The 26,320-nt window shown below is 44.9% G+C and overlaps 1 protein-coding gene across 3 annotated transcripts in view; it reads right to left on the reverse strand.

The window, feature by feature from the left end:
- Positions 1–26,320, reverse strand: part of hipk2 (homeodomain interacting protein kinase 2) — a 65,860-nt gene that overhangs the window by 6,154 nt on the left and 33,386 nt on the right. Inside the window, exons 3-14 of one of the 3 annotated variants that reach the window (XM_040025073.1) lie at positions 13,976–14,099; positions 13,266–13,385; positions 11,931–12,017; positions 8,575–8,759; positions 8,290–8,452; positions 6,177–6,306; positions 5,639–5,760; positions 2,651–2,781; positions 1,508–1,690; positions 1,042–1,365; positions 322–566; positions 49–209 (exon numbers count right to left, since the gene is read on the reverse strand). In XM_040025073.1, the coding sequence (XP_039881007.1) occupies positions 49–209; positions 322–566; positions 1,042–1,365; positions 1,508–1,690; positions 2,651–2,781; positions 5,639–5,760; positions 6,177–6,306; positions 8,290–8,452; positions 8,575–8,759; positions 11,931–12,017; positions 13,266–13,385; positions 13,976–14,099 (1,975 nt within the window). Of the gene's footprint in view, positions 1–48; positions 210–321; positions 567–1,041; positions 1,366–1,507; positions 1,691–2,650; positions 2,782–5,638; positions 5,761–6,176; positions 6,403–8,289; positions 8,453–8,574; positions 8,760–11,930; positions 12,018–13,265; positions 13,386–13,975; positions 14,100–26,320 lie in introns of all 3 variants that reach the window. The other 2 variants (XM_040025072.1, XM_040025071.1) reach the window with 2 other exon arrangements.

Genomic DNA, 26,320 nt, shown 5'->3' on the forward strand with positions numbered 1-26,320 from the left:
TTATAGTAAATATAACAAGTTCCCAATAGTTGAACCCTCTCACTGTACCTGGCTGAGATTGAGAGGCTGCTGCTGGAGGGGGTGTGGCCCTGAGCGCTGCTGTCGGTAGGACCCGCCTCCAGTTACACCCCCGGCTATGTGATTATTGCCAGGCACCACTCCATTGGTGGATTTGAACTTGTAAGCTGAATTCTGATGGTTCATTGCATCTGCACAGGAAAGGATACAGATTTGCTGAATTGGAAAGGAGCAGCTATAAACACATAACAGATGATCTATCCAATGATTGAGGCCATGTTTTGCAAGAAATCTGTCATTTACCTGGCATCAGACGCTCACACTCATTCAGGACCTCACTGTTCTGGGTTTTGAGAGGGGGGATGATGATGGTGCGAGGGTTTCCATTGTTGTAGTTGTCCAGGATGGTGGTCTTTGTGTCATAGCTGTTGTTGTTAGGGGGTCTCGACTCAACCGTATAGGGACTGTTGTTGCTGGAGCAATAGGACTCTGGTGAATCATGGACCGTCACACAGCTGATGACATTCTTTCTCTGCTTAGAAGATGAGCTGGAAAAAACAGAAGCGAAGCAGAAAGAACACAGTTACTGGTAATGTTTTATCGATGCTGGTAATATATTTGAAGCTAATAACTGTTACTACCTTCTAATGTTAATTGGATTTATTGACAAATAAACGTAAGGGGGTTAACTCCGAAGTTGGTTTGCAGGGTAAATTGAATTCCCTTCTGACTTCTTCACTTTTACTTAGTTTTAGTGTATAGCATATCACAAAATACATCAAAGAGATTAGCATTTTGTTAACATGATAGAAGATTGGCTTCGAAATGCCAGGAAACACATCTCCATCCAGCTAACTTAAAGCAGATGTGTTCCATGTTTTTTTGCTGTCTTTATCCTGGATGATCTAAGACTACAGCCCTTTGTGATGTGATTATTAGGGAAATTCATATTGCACGAGAAGCTCAGTAAAGATTCACAGTAACAACAAACGCTAACCTGTAAGTGTGCTAAACAGCACTGACCTATTGTTTTGTTTGTGGTCGTCTTCCTCGTCTGTGTCGCTGCTGATGGTGATGATGCTGACAGCAGGGCTGGGTGTGTCGGGGATGACGATCGTCTGTCTGGGGACGTTGTGCTGGTGCTGATGGTCTCGAGTGGTGCTGGAAGCCTGCTCTGTTTCACTAGCCCCCCACCCTCCACCCCCACACCCTTGCGTGGGCGGACAGTTAGAGGTCGAGCCATTCTGTAGCACAGCGCAACGCGGGGGCGTATTCTCCTTCACCCGCTTTGAGCGCTGTGGAGACAGCACCACTTGAGAGGATGAGACCTCGTTGGTTGACATGTTCCTTAAGGAAAGACAGAGATGAGAGAGTGAGTGGCTATAGAGGGCAAAACAAGCAGATGCTGGAGATGTGACCTTTGGTAACAATCGTTAGCTTCCAGTATGAAGATTTATAAAGATCTGTGATGACCTGAGACTTTAGGTACCTGCCAGACATCTGGTGCTGTTTGTTCTTTTTGGAAGAGGAGTTGTTATTGGTTGAGGGCTTCCTCATAACATGTGCCACTCCCACATTGAGTGTCTGGTTGGATGGGAGGGTGACGTGGCCAGCCAGCAAGGCTGGCTGCTGCATGATGGGATTATAATGGCTGCCATGTGGGTGGGAATTCCTGTAATATAATACAATTTTATGTTACCACAACGTTAAAAACAATAAGGAATCTTCAGGTAAAGCATCCTAGCAATGTACGAAATACTAAAGCAAACAAACGAACACATCAATCAGTCAAATCTGACATTTCCAGGGGATAAGAAAGACTGGATAAGTACTTCCTAATTAAGCCAGCAGGTGGCAGCAGTAAACTTTTCTAAAGAAGGAGGAGGAGGAAAGGGGATAAATGAGAGAGAGAGCAAGGAGGGAGGGCAGAGGAGCTGACACCAGCAGCTGTGGAGCGATAGCTCTGCAGAGGAAGTGCGACACTTTCCCAATCGTCTCTCTGAGGACAACAGAGCTGCCACTGGACAGGAAGGGAGGGCGACACAGGGAGGGGGTTGTCTTGTCACAGATGGACAGCTTAGAATGAATCTGAGCATACATGGCTGCAGCAGCCATCCACACAGACACGTTATATACCTGCATCCCCCTTATCTCCCTTGGGTTGCATTCTCCCATCTATCCATCCATTTATCAAGTCATCACAGTGACAGGCTATACTTGATAAGATTTCGCTACATGCATATATATGCCATCTCCCTGAGGTAAATCTGCTCTTATAAAATTGAAGATAGAAGACTTGTCACACAAGTACAGGCTTCCTCATGAATTGGTCTCATGCATATTTTCATAACATATTTGGACCGATTTAAGCCGTAAACGACTACTTGTTCTTAAAGCTTATATACACTATTTCTTTTTTTTTAAATCTGTCCTGTCAATATCCGTAAATTGAGCTACAGACAGTGGGGATGAGTGCTTTGATTTGAAAGTGTCAGCTTATTACATTTGTTTTTAGTTCAATAGAATCCTTGAGAAAAAATGTAGGTTAAAAAAGTGTTGACCTCAATATTCATTGTCCTGCAAAATCAAAGCAATAAAAGCTAAAGCAAACAAAAAAACCACTGTTCTTCACCTCCAGTTGGCGAGGGTCTGTGTGCTGCTCATGGAGTCAGGGATGACAGTGGCGTGTTGGACTGAGGTGTGGGTGAGCTGCTGCCAGGCTGGAGGCAGCAGGATCTGCTGGGTGCCGCTCGGCCAGGCCTGCTGAAGAAGGAGAGAAAAATGAGTTGGAGGGTAAACACAGATTTAAAGGTCAGGAAAAAGGAGAGAAAGAAAAACAGTCAGCTGCCACGTAACGACATGTCCAAGTCATTATTTATTTATTTATTTTTAATTTTAGGAATCATGTCACAGGACAGGAAGTCCCGCTTTTTGTGTACATTGTATGGATTTAAATGCTCGTTCACACAACATTTTAAGCATAAGAACAAAGGAGACTCGTTGTACTTGGCGATTAGTTTGAGCCTGTCGTGATAAATGACAGCGTCTTTTCAAAAGTGCGTAACAGATGGTTTAAACTGGCTCATAGGCACATTGAAAGTGAACTCTGCGAGCCTCAAGGAGACATCCATCGACAAAAGAGATAAGACCAGGACTTAATAAAAATGTACAGCAGCTCCTTTGTTTGTGTGCCCGTGTATGACGGAGTAAGTGTATGCATGCGTGCGTCTTTATGGTTTTAGTGTGATTATGTCTTTGACTTGACCAATGTTCTAATTAAAGTCTTAGAATCTATTCAAGCTGCTCTGAAAGAGGCTACTTTGTATTTCTGATGCAGAACGAGAGGACTATCAGGCAAGCTACGCTCCGAGATGTGCCAAGATGAGTATGTGCGCCTGCATGCCTGAACACGTTTGTGTGTTACTGTGTGTGTAAGCCTAATAGTTTAATGCAGTTCTATTGATTAGCACTTTAATGTCAGGGCTAATGAATTGTTCCTTTAATACCATTTGCACATCTATTTATCTATTTACAACGGCATCACTATGTGCTGCAGCACACACACACACACACACACACACACACACACACACACACACACACACACACACACACACACACACACACACACACATTTAAATAGGTAAAGACGGAGAGAAGAGAAAGAGAACAAGAGGCACAAATCCACACGCAAAGCATATGACGACTGTATTTTTACCTTTATCTTTATTTTCTCATCAACATTTGCTTTGATCTGGTTGTTCCTGTCATATTTTAACACAAAATAGCTGTTCTGTTTTGAAGTGTGGTTGCAGTTGAATTGTTTTCATCTGAGGCAGGTTGCAAAGTCCAGTGCTGCAGGGGGGCATCTGCAGGCTAGCAGAGCTGCCTGGTCTGTGTACCGATGACTGACATCTCTAATGGAACATTCTGGAGCTGGAGATGGTCTTTACATCTAAGACCACATCCAAGGTCTTTTATCAACATGCCATTAAGAGGCTTCTAATACATCCATCCATCTCCCGCTCCTCCTCCTCCTCTCTCTATCTCCATTCCTGGTACTCTATATCCCTCTCTCACTAGGCGTCTGCGTTGTGTAACCAGCCTGTCTGCCCTGAAATGGTAACCCAGTTAAGAGACCATTTTCTTTCAACTCAAGGCCTACCATCGCTATCAGTGGCCCAAACGCCTCCCACCTCAACCTCCACTCCCTGGGTGAAAACCCTTTGTCACCTCAGGGCTTTCAGAGCCCCAGCTCTTACTCCCAATTGTTTCCACATTTTCTGCATTCCTGCTCCAGATAAAGGTCCTGCTGGTTTTCCTGCCTCCCTGCTTGGAGCCTCCTTCACTCTGGTCTCTCTGTCTGCACACATAGGTGCTTGGGGGCTAAACTTGCAAGGGTGCGATGTGGGCAAAGGGTCCACGGATGACATTAAAACGTAGGCGGATAAAGTCATAGGTAGGTGGGAGAACGCACGCAAGAGGCAAAGAAACGACTCCGCTAAGCCTCGGAGACCCCCCACAGTAAAGGAATAAACACAGAGAAAAACACACACCACACACCCAGTTATTAGGTGTGCTGTTTGCTGGCCTATATAAAACATCTGCTTGCGTTAACTATTGCCTGTCTTTGTTTAACATGTGTGCGCACAGAGGGTATATTGAACACCTGCAGAACACGGCTGCAATGTGCAAGCCACACGTGATACGATAATTAATATAACTGACATTATCCTTACTGTGGCGTAAGTCGTGTCTCTCACGTTTTTGTCATTATTTTATATATCCACGATACCCATTCTTGCGATGCTGTGAGTCCTCTGGTCATGCAAAGCCTGATCCAAGCTTACCCTGACCTCCGAGGATCCTCTGAGGCCTGTAATTTGGAGCGCCTGACTTGGAAGCAGCCGTGGAGCTAATCACCATTTGGTATCTGACAGATTAACCCACCATAGAAAACACAGGCATGTGCACACACATACACACCGCTTTGCTGCCTGCTTGCCTGCCTGCTGCATGATTAACTGGAGATAAGGGAGTGCTTCAAACTCCCTGGATTCTCAGGGATATTTAAAGCCTTCATGGAAATTTCCATAGGGAAAGAGGTGGCGTGGCAATGGAAGCGGTCTACTGTCTGTGTGCAGAGAGTGATGCACAGTTATTCTGCTACTTGCAACAACTGTATATTAGCAGCTAAAGCTCCAGCCCCACCGTGGAGGCTCTGGTAAAGGCCTTCTCTGTGTGAAAGGCTCCTGCCTTTGAGTGCATCAGACCGTAGCAGCCTCAGCCTCCAGGAGAGCAGGGGCAGATGAAGAGAGGAGAGCGAGAAGAGAGGAAGTGAGCGAAAGAGAGAGAGGGAGAGAGCGAGCAAGGCACAGGAAAGCTCGCCTGAATGCACTCAGGAAAAACAGCTGCCAGCAGGGGCAGGGTCAAGAACATCGAGTGATTTCCATCCTCCATCGATAGATACTATTCTTGGTGAAGGCTTATTAAAAAGGAAAGCAGAGGGCTTTGTTTGAATGTGAACAGTTCAAAGTTCATAAATGTTCCTGACAGGCACTCTCTCTGTTAAGATTCAAACTCTATTAGTTCGTTTTCTGCGATACTTAAAAGTGCCTACCTGTGTAAGGAGGCCAGGTTGAATCTGCAGAGGCTGGGCACCAGGGGCCTGCGTCACTATGGGAACAGCATTCTCCATCCGCACGGAGTAACTGGTGTGCTTGGAAGGGGATGCCTGCAGCCCTGTGCATAAATAAAGCAAAAGCATGGAGGATGTCAACAAACAAGAAAATCTGTCACCTATAAATAATGTTGCTACAGTATTTTCAAAATAAATTCCAAAAGATCAAATGTGGCATACATGCTCACAGTGTGCCTGACAAGTATGTGTTCTGTTCAGTTTGATATAGGAAAAGCTAAAAAAGCAGCAGTTATGGAAAAGAATAAAAATAATTATATTAAATTTGCGCAAATTATTAATTGCCTCTAGTTATCAGTGAATCACAGTTTGAATGCTATGACTGACACTGCCTGTGTGCTGAAAAACAAAAAAGACAAGCAAGTAAAAGAAGACTGTTTGTGCAGTGAAACACTGTCTCTGACCAGAAATCGGATTTTTTTGAATTTATGCAATTTATGGACTGCAAAGACCTCCTCACCTTGGAATCCAGGTGGGCAGACTATGAGCGCCTGCTGGAAGGGGTCAGGCCGGGCAGCGCAGAGCTGAGGAGCCCCAGGCTGCAGGGGCATGCTCCTCTGGGCCACGGCTGCCATGGAGGCAGCGGAGGGCTGGTAGAGTGTAGATTGGTAGTTTAGTATGGAGACATCAGGACTTGAAAAGGAAAGGGTGGCATTGTTGGTGGAGGAGGGAGCCAGGTTGGTGGCCTAAAGGAATGATTGGACCAAAATAAAAATCATGAAAGTGGAGGTACTAATGGGAGTGACAGGGAAGAAAGGATGAGCTCCAAGGATAGAAAGGCTAAATGAAAAGGAACAATCGAAACAAAGTAACTGAAACATTAAAATGCAAACAACAACCAGCTCAAAAGGAGACAGACAGTGAGCCAGAGATGAAAGAATGAGAAAATTGGGTGTATGATTTAAACATGCCTTAAAATATTCAGACTGTTGATTTGATTAATTAGAGGGAAAGAAAGAATGTGAGCAGAGGTGCAATCAGTTCCAAGAATAATCAACCATCAATGAACAAAATGTCACCAGAGCAGAGAATGATCAGCGCACGGACCCCGACGAGAATAAGGCTGGACAGGAAATCCACTCTGACAGTACACTTCATTTTTTGATGCTTTGCATGTCCTAGTTTGCCATAAGCGTGAACCACACGGCAGCATGAACGTCTCTCTTTGCTTAAATTGTGAGTGTTTAAGTCATAAAGACATAAAGCCAGTTTAAATGCAAATGATACAGACTAATAATAGGCCAATATAATACGCTGCAGCCAAATTTGACATTTCATATCACGGCTTCACTATCTACCCTCCAAATCAATTATGCATGACAGAAGCAATATTTAACAGCCAACAGTCATTGTATAATTACGTAAGCTTAGGTAACTCCAGCATGTCTTGACCATTAATAAGGCATGTGGATTACGAAGACTGCCTGGGAACATCCTGGATACAAACAAATGCTTTTAAGAGACACCATTTGCTCAGCTTGTAAGCAGTATATGCTCCACAAGACACGTCTAATTTTAGCCCTTCATTAGGTGTATGTCGGGATGGAGGGAAATACAAAGACGGTGCTTTCAGTTTTCATTTGCTCTCTTTAGCGTCTTTGATGAACACCAGGAGAGAGAACCGAATCAATATGGCACTGTGGCATTCATCATAAACAAGCAAAATACAGCCCAGATGCATTCTAGTCTTGCAACTGAATCAAGCTGAATAAATCACTAACTTAACTATGTCCATACGCCCTCAGAGCCAGGCGCAGAAAAGACAAGCTGAGGGAATGTTAATTCATTTAAATCACAGCAAGATTGGGTTTTTGTCGCATTCCACTCAGTGTGAGCTGGCTCGATGTGGTTGGCGATAAAGAACTCTGTTTACTAAAGAGAGGGTTGGGGGGGGAGCAAGAGTTGTAACTAAGCACAATCTGGAAAACCTTGCAACCAGACGCTTGGTGATTCCGGCAGAAGCCAGAAGTCAGCAGTTTCGATTCACAGACCATACGCGAGCGAAGCGGTAAAGCACCACAGGCTCAACCCGGGGAAATGGAAGGAAAGAAGAGGAGACAGAGGAGGACAGGAGTGAGAGGGGAAAGAGAGAGGAAGCCTGGTAAAGGGATTCTTAAGGCCTGAAAGCCCCAGAATGCAAGGCAAGCAGGAAGTGTGGCTTGTCATGTGTGTAATCAGCACTTTGTGACAATCCCACAGGACCTGGGGCACAGACAAAATGCAGGCAAACAGATATGCATGCACCAAAGCAGCAAACACGGATAAGTACAGAAAAACAGGAAGAGCAGACATAAAAAAATAGAACAAAGGCGCAAACAGCTGCGTTTCTAAGCTGTCAATATTCAGCTCAACAGCCCTGTTTGATAGTGACCGTTTGATATTTTTGGCTCTGCATTAATTATTGATTGGGGCACTTACTCTGCACGCTCCATTCTATGTTCTATGCTTTTATTTTGAAGGTTCCGTACTGGGACCTATCACGCAAATGCAATAAACTACAGCTTCGGTTATTTACTGATTTGTGTCTTACATAGAAGGAGAGTGACAGTGGTTTTCTTTTGGCTCACTCTTACCTGGCTGTGCACAGTGTTCAGCTGGTTGTTGAAGGTCATAGTGAGGTTGGTGGAGGTGCTGGGGGCCACATGGGTGATAAAGGGTGTCTTGCTCTGGTTGACTGTGTCGTACATGTTGACGCGACGCTTACAGATCTCCATATTTTGGAAGCACGACTTCACACTGCGCGGACAGAGAGAGTGAGGGAGACAGACGAGGCATGAGCACTGTGTCTGATGACAGTGGCAGATGTTCCAAAATGATAATTCTATAAACAACAACAACGGGGCTTGTTGGGCTCGTACTGTGTGCTGTGCGGGAAATCAAGGAGATGAGACATAGTGACAAAAGGGTGGTTGAGTGTTTCGACCGGGGTGATCCTCTTGTCTGCATCGATGGTCAGCATCTTGGTTAACAAGTCGATGAACTCCCTCCTGTCGGCCTTCTCTGCCAGCATGTCGCTCCCCTCCAGATCTGACGTCATGTTTACCTGGAGGCACAAAGCAAACAGAGCAGACATTTAGCATTTCAAACACTTCTCCATTTTCAAGGATCTAATGTGCTTGCAGATGACAGAAAAATCTCTCCCACAGCTTATTCCCATAGGGGAACCTATTAATACCCACAAGGCCTCATACGTTTGGGTGTCAGTTTGTGTGTCGTGGAGTTTAGTGATAACCTTGCACCTTAGCGCCATTATAAACATTTGTACTGGTATTCATAGCAGGACTTGAAATATCCCCAGGCTGGCGCCTTCCCTGAGATTTTTATCTATTCCTGAGATGTGAAAACAAACAAAAAAACACGGACCAAATAAACACTGGCGATGGGTAACCAGTAAAAAGGCCTTTCACACAGGACACCATTTTGCGAATAGATCTGAAAAAGCTGACGTGGGACAACTTAACCTAAATACGGTCTGAGGGGAGTCTGAGAATCTGCCTCGGAACATCATGTTGCTTCATCTCTAATAAACATTGCGGCTTAGGTTGTGGATAAATACTGGGCAAAGCAGCGGATTCCCGCTTTAATGAAAAGCTACATGGTCAGCAGAATTCGATTTTTTTTGAAGCGGTGAACCAGTGCTGATGTTTAGCTCTACTTCGGGGTTGTCACGTAAGGTGAGGAATAAACGGAGAGCAAAGCAAGGTCGTGATATATAGGCAAAGAAGGAGGACAAAGACAGGCAAGCCCTGTTTGCTGTGACTGCCCGTGCAGTGGTAGTCGGCCTGTTTTTCATAAAGATGCAACGTTTATCTGTAGGCCTGCTCGAAGGGCTATCAGATGTGCTGCCAGTCAACACCGCTAATCTGATTCAATTCTTTTTCTCTATGCAGCTTATTCAGGTTCTGTAACCAGTCCTCTCTGCTTGCCATCTCCACTGACTGTGATAAAGGAGTAATCTGCAGAATGAGGTGAGAAATAATCACGCCGTCCTCCGCTCGTGGAATAGATGACTTTGGGGAAATGTATATAGTTTGGTGGCACAATAATCAAACTGGATAAGAAGAAGCATTTTTTTTCCACCACCCGGTGAATTAAGATATGTGAATTTATTAGACAGAAAAGATACCGGTATAATTTGTTGACTTTCCATAACAATGAAAATGAAAACTTATAACAAGAACGAAAAAAAGGCGGGGCTTCATCTAACGTGGTCGGCATTGCACGTCAGTGGTTGTTAATGGAAACACATCTGTGCCGTGGAAGCTCTGACATGACTCCGGAGTGAGGGCAGGGATGGCAGATGTCAACCACTGCCTCAGGCATCCTGCTGTATGCGGGCCTGCCATCTACACAGCCATAATGTGTAGTTTCATCTTTAACTACTAGGTTGAGTGGATGAGGAAAGGATATGTATTAAAATATAATAAAGATTAGATGAAGACCACGTTCCTCTTCCTCCTGTGCAGCTTGACTTGCACCAGTAGAGATACTGAAGGACTGCAGATCAAAATGAATCCATTTACAAGTACTTTTGGCCTTCCTTCCATCTACATCAGCCCCCTTGTGGGGTCCTGCATCTGTTGTAAGTTGGTGTCTGATTTACTCAAATTAGATATACTTGTGACTAAACCCTCCGCACATTTCCCACGACTGAAAGGAGGTTCATTATCTCTTTTTGGCACCCAGCCCCTCTGTCTTGCGAGGCCTTCAGCTATATCATCCATTATACACGCAGAGGCAGATGTCCACAATGCTGAGTTGTTTATATGGTCAGGACAGTGAGAGGTGGCAAAATAGGCAGTTTTCTCCCACATTAAGCCGTGCAGCTCTGCTGTATCGCTGTGTTTATGTTGTAGACGACAGGACACAGAGCTTGAAGCGCAGAAGACAGAGATGACCCAGGGGATATCATACCAGTGCAGGTTGGTTTCATTAAACTCTGTGTTGCACGTGTGTTTGTGTGTATGGGGCAACTGTAAACTCTCAGGAAGCGATACTATCATGCCCCAGCCGACAGCATGTTATTCCAGACAGGCCTGACAGCGGCCCTGGGCGCTAGTGGACAACCATAATTGTCTCCATCAGTTAAGCAGATACATGTGTTGCGTATCCATATGGGCAGATTCCAAAGGGCTGCTGGTTGGGAATGACCATAATTCAAAAGCAAATAAATAAATGAAAAATTCCTCATAACTCTCAGCTAGTCATTATCAGAGATATAATCAAGGCGCATGATGACGACAGAGTACTATGAGAGATTTGAAAGGCCTGGGAAAATCACTGTAATTTTTATCACCACTGCCAAATCTGCCAGCAGAACCAGTATTTAGCCAAGTGAGGGTGAACACAACAACGCTCGCTATCAGCCACTGTCAGGCATGTCCTATCAAAATGTCATGGCTACATGTGAACTTTTCCACCACGGAGAGACAAATTCATGCTCAGTTACAGAGAGGCATTATATATAGCTGTCTCAATTTGCAGTGTTTTTCTTTATACATATCACACCTAGTTTAAACACTTCCCGAGGTTATGTAATCTCCTAAATAAACAAATTCCCACAGGTAACACGCAGAGCTGCACGGGAAGACAAGATTCATGCAGAAACAACATGGCGTGGGACCCACTGAGCCAGGCTGAAAAACTAGTCGGAGGTCCAGGAATAACGTGTGCATGTATCTTAGTTGGTTTATCTTAGTCCCTCGCCCTCTACATGCTTACGTGTACAGCAGATGCACAAAGTGGAAACACAGCCACAACGCTACACTCACTGCAGCTTGAATAAGAAAGCAAACTGTACACATTGAGCCTGCTAACCAGCCACGCCACATGTTCAGTTCAAATGTCTGTCTGTAAGTTATTAAATAGTGGTTACACAAAATGAAGAGCAGAGGCAGAGTTTGGGATGGGGTTCATTGAGCAGCTGCTTTCATTTCACTCAGTCAAATTCTATATAGAAGCGGAGCTACACTGCAGCTGGAGATCAGACCTTGGCCAGATAAATATTTTAAGGGATTTCAAATATTTGATAGATAATTCTCAGGATGTGATGGATCAAACTGGCCCGGGACCTGAGCACCCCCATCAAAGAAGCCTCAAACACGAGACAGGTGGATACGATTGTAGCAAAAGACAAAGCAAAAGCAAATAGTACATCTACTGCGTGATTTGTGGGAAGGAAGACGTCGCGCTTTGTGATACTGAGACAGCATACCTGCGCCATATCATCCAAACAATTGAAGATGTACTTGCGAGCCTCCTTGGACTTGATCCCTGTTTCACCCTCATGGTCCTCTGGAGTCTGCAGGAGACAAGAAGCAGATGTTCTTCTCAAATCCCATCACACTTCCCCTCTGGAAACACACTATTTACATTTGGCTCATTATAGTCTCTTGTTGTTGATGTGTGGCAGGGCTCGGCTTACCCTCTGAGTAACCCTGGGGTAGCACACAAATACTCATCTAACAGCCGAGAAATAAGATGGCGCTGAGTGTGTATACAATATATGACACAAACACAGAGACGGTGTATATTCCACTGGTGTGCATGTGTACCGACGTGTGCATACAAACACCTGACTTCATGAAAATGTGCAGAAAGCAAACAACGTGTGCTCTTTTTGTTTAAAAGGTTAGAAACCTCGACACTAAACACACATTTTTAAAAAAAATCACAGTCAGCTAAGCAGTGCAGCTGCTGCTACATGGAAAAACACGCCATGGTCAAATTAAAGATGTGCAGTCGCTCCTCATTGATTTTTCCACATACCAAAGACACCAGAAAATCACGAGGAGCTAAAGCTGTGATGTCGTGTCGAGTGCGAGTTTCTACTCCATGTTTGTATCTTCCCTACAATGCTCCTGTCAGCTCTTATTGTTATGAACTTAAAACACACTTCTTTAAACTGACAATGATGGTTTGTTTTTTTTAACAAGCTTTGTACGCCCATAGATCATAACAGCTTTTCCGAGAAGACTTCTTACATTCCCACATGCAGCAAAAACTTGGAAAAACTTCTACCTGGCAGCAGTCTGACCTGGCAACATGCACACTAACTCACTATGTATGTTCATTAAATGGCCAGTCCTAGCGAACAGTTGTTGTGAATCGCTGCTGTAAGCCACCGGGACCCTTTTTTAAAATAATAACAAATGCATTCAGCTGAAAAATATTAATCTGAGGTACAAGAACAGGCAGCGTAAAAATATCAACAAACCCTGCAGAGATGTGTCAGCATTTGCAGGTCAGTACAGTAAAGAACTCTATGTGTGTGGCACATAGTTTAAATTAAGTTAATGAGGGTAAAAAAAAGTAAAGAGTGGAGCTCTTTATTGATTGGTCTACATTAAAGGACAATGGGAGCTGTTTAGAGCAGAAACCCTCCAAGCTACATTCATCAGACTGGCTTTTTATTTGCCAAATCCTCTCACGCAGATCTATTTTGCTCTTATTACCCTCTCACTGTGTTTATAGCTAACTACAGGGCTCGTGGTGTAACCAGAGTTTCTGGAATAATAACTACAGCTTGTACGTGTGTGTGCAAATGTACCTTTAGTCTCCAGAGAGGGTAGGTGGAGTCTGGATCTCTATTGAAGAACCTTGTGGTCTTTGTCCCTGCACTCAACAGGTACTCTGCAGGCAGACCTTGTGTCTGTGAGATGTACCTGATCTGCAAAACAGAGGAGGACAAAAAAAAAAGCACATTTTACAGTTTCACATAAGGACAGATGTTCTTTCGGCAGTTTGAAAATGGAGGCTGACTTTAACTACTCCATTAGAAGTATACATGGCAGCCAAACATGACCTCAGCTTAAGAGGCTAAGACTGATTTGAGACTTGTAAATGAGGCGGGGTAAGTTTTTGGTTTTGTGAGAAATCAGAAGAGCTTGTTGGAGATGGAGATGGAGCACAACTTGTTCAAGGTGTCCCCACTGTGCCTCATCTGAGCGATAGCGAGAGAGGAACGCGACAATGTCTTGCTTTGGAGCACAGGGGCTGCACTAATTGGACAAGTGGCTCTGTGGCATCTGTTCAGATAAACAGGGAGGCTGCGCAAGAATCATCAAGCGCTGTCAGGGGGATTTCAGGGAGACGCGTCCCACCTTCCCAAGCACATTCAGTCCACATTCATGAAGAGAGAGCACACACACGCACAATTCTCATTCATGCACATGCAGAAATAACAGCATATTAATCTATGGGTGTATAAGCACTCAACGCACAATCGTCAGCGGTTCATAAGTTCAAATCATACGTTACCTGATCGTACTCTGAGGCTCCGGGGTAGAGGGGCCATCCCAGGAAGAGCTCAGCTATCACACAGCCCAGGGACCACATGTCTATGGCCTCACAGAAAGGCAGACCCAAGATGATCTCTGGAGCTCTGTGGACAGAGAAAACATATCGCCCAGTCAGAGGTTAGGTTGTGACTTCGCTTAAACCAAATTTTAAAATCATGTGTAAAAGAAGAAGCTTGTGAGGATCTTTCTCTTCACATTTCATCTGAGAGCAGCAGACTCTAATATACACAGGTTAAACGATTAAATACTCAACATTGCAGATGTTGGAGGGAACATGAGGTAACAACTTGAAGGTCGATTTCCAAAACCGAAACCAAGTCCGGATTTATGCACGCAACCTACAGTTCCACACCAAGACGTTGAATTCAATGTCTGCAGGCTCTTTTGTTGTCTTAACATTGATCTCTCAGCGCAGCCTTGAGATTTATTTTTCTAAAGTCAGCAGGGTGTCCCTTTTTTCATATCTCTTGTTTAAGCTCCTCCAAAGTAGCACCTTGCAGACACAAAACTGATTGATAACCGTGCACGAGCGCCACTCACTGAACCCCATCTCTGCTACTCAGACACTGAGGAGCAGTAGAGTAGTATTTTATTTGAAGTTTCACAATCCAAAGTGAGAATTAGGCAACTATAGCATGAGCAATTAGATGAAAAACAGATGGATGGACGGACACGAACAATAAAACCAATATAAATAGTAACCAGACCAAGGAATTATTCAATTAAGTTACAGTACAGTTAAAAATGCCAGTAATTAATTTACAAAGAGGCTTTTCCTGTTTGTAGGAAAACACAGAGAAAAAAGTAGGAATTCTAAAGGAGATAAATGCTATGATTTGATAAAAAGGAAGAAATATTGTTTTAGGTATTTGAGCACCACTGCAGTCCCAAACAATTCCCAAATTTCATTCAACACATTTTATGTCCTGTCAGAAAGACTAATACACTTCTTGTGAGCTCACGTCTCTGATGGGGCTTAAAATAACCAAGAACACACTGTTTCTGCTCGCTAACAATCCAAAGCACTTTCAAGAGGTTCTGTGGCTGTCATCACCATGCAGGTTGGGGGATGGGGTGGTGGGGAGTGTCTCTGGTCTAACATGTTATCTATTGGTAAGATGTAGCCACTTAGCTCCGAATAACAAATTTAAGCTGAAATAGGAAAATTGAAATTCATTCATTAACAGCACATTAACAGCTCACACACACAGTTCACAGGAGCTAGAGGCGGATCCTGGAAAGTTTCAAATCCATACTGATGATTGCTGTGACCATGGTAACTAGCCTGCCCTCACAGATTTTTGGTCACGGAGAGTGAAATGAGGGGGTCTGGCCTTGGGCCCGCTGGAAGTGAACAAACCAGGGAAACAGAGAATGCGGAAAACAGCACGGGGTACGTTATAGGACTTCATAGAACGGTAGGGGGCCAATGGGCGAGTGGTCTGAGGGCAGCCAGGGGGTTTGGAAGAGAATGAATGAGCATACCTCGCATACTTAAAAGCAAATTTCCAACTGTAGCCCCCCTGCTCCCTATTCATTGCTCGCTGATGAGGGGTGAAATGAAAAGAGGGCACAGGCGATTCATTGTACACTCAGATACGGCTAATGTATAGAGGCAGAAGGCACCACAGGGACAGACAATGAGATACTGCAGAAAATAGGAGCAAGAGGAAGACAGAGTTCCACAGAGGCACAGGCAAAAATGAAGCAAAAGGGGAGGCGGCGCTTTGCTCAGTGAAGAACTCCTGTCACAGAAAGTGGTTATTGGGGTCTTAAGGGCAGCAGTGGAACAGACACCAAGACAACACTCTAGTAACAGTATCTTAGGGCAGCATTACACACCAATACAAAGACAACAGCGCACAGCTGAGAGATCTGTCAAAAAGGCTGCCAGAGAGGCGTAAAGGAGTCTGTTAGGAGGTTATATCAGAAGGAACAGCAAGGACTACTTAAAAGTGAAGAGATGGACACGCGGACCAGGGTCAGCACGACCCTCCTCAAACAGCCTATTAGAATGACTGGAGTTTCACTCAAGACAAGGGGAGGGGGACTAACAACTGCTGACATATATGTAAAAGCATACACCGCTGGAGAGGGTGGCAAGGATACCCCAAAAAGTGTTAGAACTGACCTTTCCGCATCCCCTTTGGCCCCAGCAAAAACAAAAGCTTGTACAAACTCTGCAAGGAAATCAAAAGTGCCTCCCACTTTACAGCAAAGTTTCAAGTATGGGGCAGTTTTGAGTTTTCACATCAAATGACCTTAAAACTATATCATCGCAAAACTGTTTGACAAACACGGAACAAAAAACAGATGTTTGTCAAGAATTCCACTCTGTTTACATCCCAGCATCATCAGCTCTTAGCTTATCATGCTGTCAGCGCAGATGTCGATAATAGAAGCAGGCAGCGCTGTGACATTAATATTACCTGTGCATTTTTTTTCACAGCATAATGAAACCAACAAACAGGCAGTTCTGTGGTGCATTTGTCATCTAAATAGGTTTCACATATTCCTACACAAAACCCCCAAACATATAGCACCTGATTTGCATGAATATGATTTTTCCACGAGAAAAAATAAAAGTAATTTAAATCTGAGCGACCGGAAATACGAGCCACTACAAGCTTCAAAAAGAGGGGAGGTTACTCACACAATAAAGGCTGCTTTTGAGGAAATTCTACCCTTCAAAATGCACGTGAAGATGAAAGACACAGGAAAGCCTTTCATCTGATGGTCCCCTAAATCACTGCGACTCTACTGGACAGATGCAGACCACAGGACCTTCAGCTTCACCCTTTGTTTTCTTTTACAACTTTTAGTGATTTTGGCTCAATAGGGTGTCTGTCATGATTTTAATGCAATATTAGCTTCAACAAGTGATTGCTTTCTTGTATACACGTGAAGCTTTTTTTTTATTTCTGTGTCTGACTGAAAGAATTGGATCCATTTCAGCTTGAACTTTCTCAGCTTTGCTCCACTGCTCTACTTATGCTGTTCTCAGTGCCCCTGTGCTTCTCACAGAAAGCTCCTCCAGATCAGCGAAACGCAGAGAAACAAAGAAAGACAGCGCAGGGGAGGAAGGAAGAGTGAGAGGGAGTAACATTGTTGCTCATGATATGAAACCACAAATGCAAATCTCCCCCTTCCAATGCATGTCTTGCCATTGCATGCAAAGCGCCCCACAGCTGCTGATGATGCAGGCCTTTCCCTGGCAGTGATAAACAGCACACACATATGCACAGCTCGCAAGCCTCGCTTCTTTCCTGTCCCCCTTTCTTAAGTACACAAGATATGACAATTCATGCGTACAGGATCATTTCAGTTTTTCATGCTAAACAGGATGGCTTCTTCATCTCTGCTGTAGGTAAAACAGGGCACGAGCAGCCAGGTGGTTTGTGGTCGCAGTCTTGGTTTCTGAATCGTTGGTTATCAAAATATTGAAAAGTTTCAAGACTTAATTACAGTCCTTAAAAAAAAAAAATATATATATATATATATATATATATATATATATATATATATATATATATATATATATATATATATATATAGCTGTAATCCTTTTTAGATCTACTGTTTTGTGTGTCATTGTTCCCTTGTGAGATAAAAACTCAGACATACTATAAACTGCGAGCCAAGTTATCAGATTTCAGAGTTTGCGGTCCAGTAAAGTGCTGTTACTGACAGTATACCAAGATGCTGTTTTTTTACTTGGTTTAATGTATCATGTGCGTCATCTTGGCCAACTACATTAGCATGCTGACTTTTGCTGATAAGCACAAAACACACACAAAGCCAGCAGCTGAGACTAATAAGAACTGCAGTTTTCCTGGTATTTGGTCGTAAATATCAGATGAAAACTCATTAACTCTCCCCTCTCCTGTCATCTATACAGGTTATATCATTGGAACAAAATGTAAACCTGATGATGAAGCCAAAGAAATTCCACTTTGCCATCTGTAGTGTGACTAAAACTACTGTACATTCTTTATCATCGGGTGCATCCAAACACCTCAGTTGTGGTTTGGACACACCTTCTAAAGCCTGCTACATTCAGTTGGCGTTAGCAGTTTTTTCTACTTTAAGCTCCACCTCACCCAGCTCATCTCCAGCTGGTCAGGCTACAACATGCAGTGCCTCTTTGGGGGTGCCGGTGAGCTTCTTCCACCAGAGTGCACCAGGCCATACATGTCAAATACAGTGTAGACGGTGTACAAAACACCGGTTAGCTAGAGGCTCTCGGTGGATTTGAATGGGGACCCAAGTGCATGAGAGGCCTCAGTGTTCTGGCTAGAGTCTCTGACAGCACTGGGCCTTGACAAAAGAAAGAAGGAGGGTGGGAGAGAGAGAGAGAGTGTGTGCATACTGACATCCTCCCAGCTGGCCTGGTCATTGATGAGCCTCAGCCCCGTTAGGAGCCAGAGATGGCACGACTCATGAATGGCGCCTTTCTTCTGCCACCCCAGCCCACCCCCTTCACCTCAGCCCTTTCACCCAGCCCTGTGCCAACCCACCCAATCCCTACACCTCACCTCACACCCCCCCTTACTTACCATCCCTACCACGCCACTGCCAGTAGCACCCTGCCCCCCTCAGCCCCGAAACAAACACGCATAGACACAGACACTGCATTAAAACCCTCAAACTAGGGCGCCGAGGCCAGGGAAGTGCTCCCCTCCCCACTCGCCTGTCCGCCCTCTGCTCTGCTGAACAGTGCCTGCGCTTGGCTGGCCTGCCAGCCCACACACACACACGCACGCACGCACACACACACACGGATGCGCTCACACAGATACACGCACACAGTTGACATCACAGGGTGTGTGGATGTCAGGATGTATCCATCAGGCTGACCTTCCCTTAGCTTGGCTCCACAAGGGAGACTGATGGATCCCCGGAACCAGACAGCATTTACATAGGCACAAATGTAGAACACACACAGACACACACAAACACACAAGTCAGCCAGTCTTTGGTAATGGGTTTGATCTTTTCCTTTACATCTCAAAGACTTCGTCATCGGCTCTTATGTAACCACATTCTCTTGAATAGCCAGGCGGTAATAGGTAAAGAGCAGAAGGCATCATCAAAGTAAAAAAGTACAGTAGCAAACATAGCCAGTATAATCGTATGCTGGTTGAAAGCACAGTTATGAAAAAGTGATGGTAGGGGACGGAGATGGCTGCCCAGTGCAAACAGGAAAAAGCACTTCATGAGAAAAAAGCCTGCCATTGACTTTTCTCCACTTTCTCCCCTTCAATTCTTCCCCTTTCCTCCCCTCTCTTCCTTTCCCCCATCCCACGCTTTGCCCTTGCTTAATGTAAAAGGCTCGGGTTGGTGCTGTGAATGACTCCCTTCCTTCCCCTGGGTATTCATCTACATATTCATGCCCTCAAAGGTTCCTCCACAGCCTCTTTGAAGGTGCACCATAGAGAAACACTTTCCCAGATATATTGCATGGTGGTCGCTGGCTGTGAAATCAATGTGCGGAGTTACACCCCCTGCCGTGCACCTGTGGCTCCAACTCACACACACACACACACACACACATATACAGTACACTACACCTCACAAACCGCCTGCTCCCATTACATTAGGAATTGCTGTACAGTGCACAAGCCAATCGTGAGATGCAAAGATTGTGTAAATTTGCTTTTATGCAGGCAGGGACTGCAGATCGCATTTAAATTTAGAGCTTGCGCGTTCCAGGTGGTTGAGAGGCAGAAACGGGCGGGGGATATCTGGACAAGGCAAACTTTTTTTTACAGAGTCCTTGAGAGATGTTGTCTTGCTCTCTAAGCAGGGGCGACATTCCTGGTGTTCAAGGTCTTGAAAACAGGGCTCTTTCTCGCTCTTTTTTCTTTCCCCTACTCCCAGAAAAAGGCACAGCAAAAGCGCTGACAAGGCTGTCACTGTTTTAGGTGTTAAAATATTAGCATTTCCTGTGAGTCCAGCAATGCACTGCAACAAGGCAAACAAACGCGTATGGAAGGAAAGTCGGAGAAAGGATGTTTCATGCAAAGCGAGGGATCGACATCAAAAGAAGCAGTCGCTCAAAAGCATGGCACCGTGACGATAATGCAGAAAGAAAAAGGCAAATGTTCAGAAACATATTAACAACAACTCAGCTTCTACAGAAATTGTGATTACAGAGCTCCAAATGCATCAAAGCGGGCCAATATAAACTATGCGTGATAGCTGGGCGTGTGCTGATTCGACACAATCTGGAGCACGGTTCAGCTCAGCAGCCTCGAAACTCTAACAAAGAGTTAGCATAGCATTTACACATTATACATTTATCCTTTACCAAGTCTCACCGTTTCACATACAGCTCCTCCCTCCTGTTTGAGGCATTTTATATAGTGAAATATTCAGTGGGCAGAGAGCCACCCCTGTCACTGTGGCACACATGGCACATTGTCGCAGCATGGCACAGTCAATATTAGCACACAGGATATGCCGCATTCTGTCACGTTGCATGAACCTTTGTCATTACATACAGGCTTGTTATCAAATCATTGTATTCACAGCAGTATTAGATAACATATCAGATCTAGTGTTAAATAACAGAACAGCAAACATATTTTAGTGTCCTCGTAATACATTTGCTGCTATGGCGACTCCTCCTATTAGGAAAGGCGGTACAGTCCCATTTCTCACCTGCCCTTGCTCCTTCTTGTCTCGCTTTTTATTAGAAAGCCCAACATGTGCAAAAACAAAACACAATGACTGCAACTACAGCGCAGCTCTGTTGTTCAGTTCAACATCTATGCGTTGCTTCATCGTTCTCAGTTGGTAATTACCTCTTTCCTGTGGTTATTATTATTCTCCAGCACACAGCTGCTCCTATCAGTAATGCATCTCATATTCACCTGTAATGATTGTGCTCTCAGGGGCTCTCGGCAGTACCCTCTATACTCCGCCCCTCACTGCCTGATACAGGGGTCAAAGGGACAGACCTCCTTCAGCAAGGATGGAGACAGGGGGAGGGGGATAAATGACAGAAAAGAGATGAAGGAATGAAAGATGGATCGGGCGGGGTGGGCACAACAATGGAAGATGGATGCCCTCTCGATCAGCACCCACCCACACACCTACATATGCACACATATTCTGTCCCTCTGCCTGTCTCGTCAAAGGAAGGAGTGCCGGGAAAAATTTGCCATCAGTAAATGATGGGTATCTGTCATACAGTGGTGCTGTCTGTACAGACAGCCTGGAGAGAAGATTCAGGGGATGCCAAAAGGGAGCCTCAAGTCTCTCTGTGCCTATTAGAGTAGCGCAATGACAGTCCGACATTATTAGGCCAGTCTAGTAGCCACTGGCCTGACACTGACCCAACCTGGAGGCATCAGCTCTGCTCTGACGAGCTCAAGTTTCCATGTAAATATAAATTTAGTTTGATTCTCTGAACAATAACCTAAAAATGAGTGAGACACGATTCTTGGAAAGTATTAAAACGCCACCGCTGACCCTTCAGAAAGATGCTAGAGCGCCCTCATACTCTGTTAGTCACCATTATCAAACCCAGAGGAAAAGCGTGAGCTTACTATGAGCGGACAAAACCGAACAGAGAGCAGAAAAGCAGACAGACCGAACCGCAGTCGCTCAGTCAACAAGTTTAAACAGCTGGCACATTTGTCACCGTGGGTGAAACATTCACAACAACAGACAGGAAAGCAGCATAACGGGCAGCGAGACACACTGTGCAGACGGGTGCATGGGGTGAGTCAGGCAGATGAGATTGCGTCTGCTCATGGCTGCGAGATGCTTAAACCCAAGCTTGATCACTTCAGCAAATTGGAGTGTACAGGAGATTCAGGCAGCTAGAATTAAACCTCTTTCTCAGCTCCATCTGACGCTGGCATGCAATCAGAAGAAAAGTCTGAGAATTCATCCAGCAGAGTGCAAGCCACAACAGGACAGCCCAGAGCCCAGGCGAAAACGGAAAATATACCGTATATCATATAATAATATTGCGCTGGAGCCTTTCAGTTGAAACACACAGCAAGACAGTTATGTAAACCGCCGGCCAAGGCAAACACAGTCTCATCTGCTTGCTTGACTGACTGACTGTCTCCCTCTTTCACTTGCGGTTTTGTCTGTTTTCTCTTGTCTGCGTTATTGCCATTTGTTTCTCCATCAGTTGCTCCCGTCCAATACGGTTTAGAGCAAGAAACTGTAAGGCTTTGCATCAATATGTCCCATTCTGTTGATTTAGGGTAACTAAGACAGAGATTAAGAGATAGGGAGCGAGAAAGAGAGGGCAGAGTCAATGTGGCTGGCTAGTGGAGCCGTGCATACTGGATATGTGATAAAACAACAGACGCCCAAAACCCATTTGAAATGTGGTTCCTGGGAACATATAGCTAGGAGCCACAGGGGTGCCGTGCACCCGTCGTAATGACATATGTCTACCTGCCACACACAAACACAGAGGCGAACACACACGCACGTACGCAGTTTCAATCATACACGTTGCTCTGCTTGACTGGGTTCTTATTTCTGGGGCAAGTGAAAGAGAGCATGGGGAGAAATTTGCAAGGCAGACTGAAAAATCCCCCTCTGCCTTACCCCCACCCGGGCTTGTGCGGGGCATGTACGCTACAGTACATGAGCTCCCTTTCTCTACCTCCGCCCAGACCTCTTTTCAATCCTTCACCCCTCCCTCCCTCTCTCTATCGCCGTCCCTTGTTTGACTACCCTCTTCCTTCCTCCTACCAGGTCAGGCAGTAATACCATCTCCTGCCTAATCAAATTTTGCTGTGTGTGACATGAATTCTCGGTGCCCAAGGCTGCACTGCCTCACCACGAGCTACAGGGCTGCACAGAGCAGTAACTAAACCTCACGCACGTTCTATAGAAGAGAGCAGCTCCCCATCGCTCTCTAAAATTTAACACAAGGAGAGTCCTCCTGGATAATCTTCCCCTGGCTTACAGCACTCCTTCGATCTGTCTGCTCCACTGCATCCCTCGCCATCTTTCTGTGGAGAGTGCTACTCTGTGGTGCATGTGTGTTTCAGTAGGGTCCCGAGAGTGCAGCGGGCTTATGGTTAATTAGAGAGTGGATGGAACAGACTGACAGCGGCTGATCCAGATTGTCACCCAGATGTGGTCAGGCCTTAATCCAATACAAAGACTGACCCCCCTGAGCCTTTCTGCAACAATTAACATCACACATGCATGACAGCAATCACATAATCATGCAGGAATATTCACACATCCCTAAACACGCATGGTTGTCCTCTAGAGCATCCGATGGGAAAGGTGAAGCCTTTGTCGATCGCGAGCCATCCCTCCTGTGATTGCACGACTCATGTCCCTCTATGTGCCCCAGCGTCCTGCCTGCCTGCTGTGTCTTCACACACTCTTAACACAGTTTGTCACGCTGCATTCTTCCCTGACAAGAATTAGAAATGTCATCACATAGAGAAACAACAGCAGGATTATTAAGGCTTTATGGAGGAATTTGGACAAATAGGCTGCTCCCTTGTAGCCTCGTCACAAATCAGCCTCCTCACTAGGACAAATGGAAGGAGACGGATATTTTAGTGCTTTTGCATACTTGACAATGAGAGATACAGTTTCTTGTGCAAAGATCAGCCTCGGAAGTCGTGTAAGTGAAGATGCTTTCTCTCTCTGAAGCTTTGGCACACCGTCATCAAATTTTGTGGCACGCTGCACGTCGCTGCGCACCGCATTAAAACGATAGTCCAAAAAAAGTCTCTGATGTTCATTCAATCTAAGCAACGCTCCTCTAAGACACAACAAATAGATTTTCTTTTCCCACCAACAAAAAAAAAAGTCAAAGTAAATAGGAACACACCATTTACTGTAATTTTGCCTTTGATCACCGGTGTTTGTATTTGTGTTCTTACAGTCTGGTGAAAATGCAGGGCCGACTCTTTCGATACAGCCGGCAACAATACGAAGAGCTGTCTTCAAAAACAATCAGTCACAATGACAGGTAATTAATTTGGCCAAGCAGCAGCGCCCTGCAGTCATTTGTAAGTATAGTCACAGTTAATCACCTTTCAATGACAATACTCCTGGATTGTTTTTCCTTCCCTTTGCCATAAAGAGAGTGTTAATTTCTCCCACCCCTATAGGACTATGACAAACAATGAAGGCAGGCTCAGCGTTTAATATGCCATACATTGTCTATCGAAGGAAAACAATCGCTGCACGGCAAAAATCAATACAGCGTTATCCTTTTCATGTAGCTATACTTGAAGATTCAATTATTAGGGACAAAATGACATTATTTCTGCTGCCCGTGGCCTCACTCAAAACGACAGCAGACAGATTTCATTCCATCTTCAGTAATCTGGATGAAACTCGGACTGCGCTATCTCAGCGCTACGCCCCCGCCTGAGCAGAGCATGAATATCTTAGATATGTTTATGTGTCTGATCAAGAAGGAAAACGACAGAAATGAGTAATCCGAGGAATCATTGTTGGTATTAACACACATGACAATTACTAATGATAACTTGAGCAATCAGTTTCATTATCAAGGTAGCAAATCCTAAAAAATAGAGCAGCTGTAACTATTAGAAGTAACAATTTTCTTTATAAATGACAATATACGACTGGATAATAACATTAGTTGATTATTTCTTTCATAATAATCTCTGCGACAGCCAAACACAGACATGATTTACGCAAGGAAGTTTATATTATAAAGAAGCTGAGCGAGTGACTAAGTAAACAAGCAAATTGCCCTTAAATATAATTTGCACATATTATCTTTTCATCAGAGAAAGCGACTTATACTGATACAGACTAGGGGAAAATCCACATTTACAAGTCAAACAATAAAGTTTCAAACCACCTCACACTGAAAATTGTTGCTTTAATGTCTTTTTCACGATGCATGACGAGACAGAGACGGCTTTTTCCCCCCCTTCTGAAACATTCCACCCAAATATGCACGTCCCGTGACACCTATATAACTGATGACTGCCTTTCCTAACCAGGTGTTTTCCTGTCTTACCTTACCTTGCCTAGAGGGATGACCGTCCCCTCTCAGTTAGCACACACACATGCACAACAAAGGAATTCTGGCTCCGAACATTTCCTTTTGTTGTAGAGTTGGAGGTAACAATACAAGAGTGAACTGTGGAGGAGCAGCACTGGAGGAGCGTGCTGGACTCTATGTGAATTTTAAACTAGTGTTTAACATGATGTATTTACAAATTGTTTGACACACAAAGAAAGAAAGAAACGTCCTTTTCTTCTCTTTCTTTCGTGCCCTTCTCCCTACCAACTTTCTTTCCCTGCTCTCTCAGCGAGCACCGTGAAGGTGCTGCTGGAATTAGTCCAAATGGACACAGTGTGAAATGAACACAGCTCTGACCTCCCAGACACCCTCCCAGCACAGCCAATAAGACCGCTTCCCCCAGACACATGAGACGCCGCGATTGGTCGGTGGGTTGGAAATATGACAAGCGGTGATTCGCGTGGCGGGAAAAAAGGAGGGAGTGACAAGGGAGTGGTCCTCCTCCGTGCACTTTAACCGACCCTTTGCCCAGGACAGGACAGGAAATCTCCAGAACAAAAGCGAGCTGTCGTCTCCTCCTGAAATGTTCTCTCGGAACAAAGCTGCTCTCTGACGGGCAAACCAACCAATCCTTGAGGGAGGTAGCGTGTCGTAATCTGGTCCTGTCTCACATTCCAGACGTCTCCAGTGAGTGAGGCACAAGAGTGTGACCTGAACCCTTAAACAGGAAATGAGTCTGACTGTTGTGCATTTCCCAGAGATGGGGCCTCAGCGTTGGCCAGTAGAGGGTCATAAACACTGCATATATAAATACAAACATACCCGCGAGGTGACATATGCGCAGAGAAACGAAGACATGAACACATCCGCAAATAATCTTGCGGCGTCCTTCCTTTTAAGAAGATGGTATGGGCATGCACGCACCCTTCTACCAGACATTACGACTCACAGCTGCATGCCCCAGGCCTTTGCTATCTCCAGCACAAACCAGACTCACATCAGCCACATTCCACAGCCTCCCAAAGCCCCTGGGGGAGCTTCACAGCTGGGCACTGGGCTGTTTTCTAACTCCCTGGCAGACTTTCACCATCTCCACCCTTTCCTCTCTCCTCATGGTCACCCCAAAACAGACCCTATCCTGCTCTCACCCCCGCCTCAGAACTTAAAACTGCGCTGCAGGATAAAACTGTCCTACTTTTGGTTCCATCAGCAAACTCGCAGGAAACATGACAAGGTCAGACAGAAGTGACCGAGGCCGCGGCAACACTGGATAAAGATGATAAAAAGCTGCTGGCACAC

Source organism: Simochromis diagramma, unplaced genomic scaffold (assembly GCF_900408965.1).
Source record: "Simochromis diagramma unplaced genomic scaffold, fSimDia1.1 OVJJ01000293.1, whole genome shotgun sequence".
NCBI lineage: Eukaryota > Metazoa > Chordata > Actinopteri > Cichliformes > Cichlidae > Simochromis > Simochromis diagramma.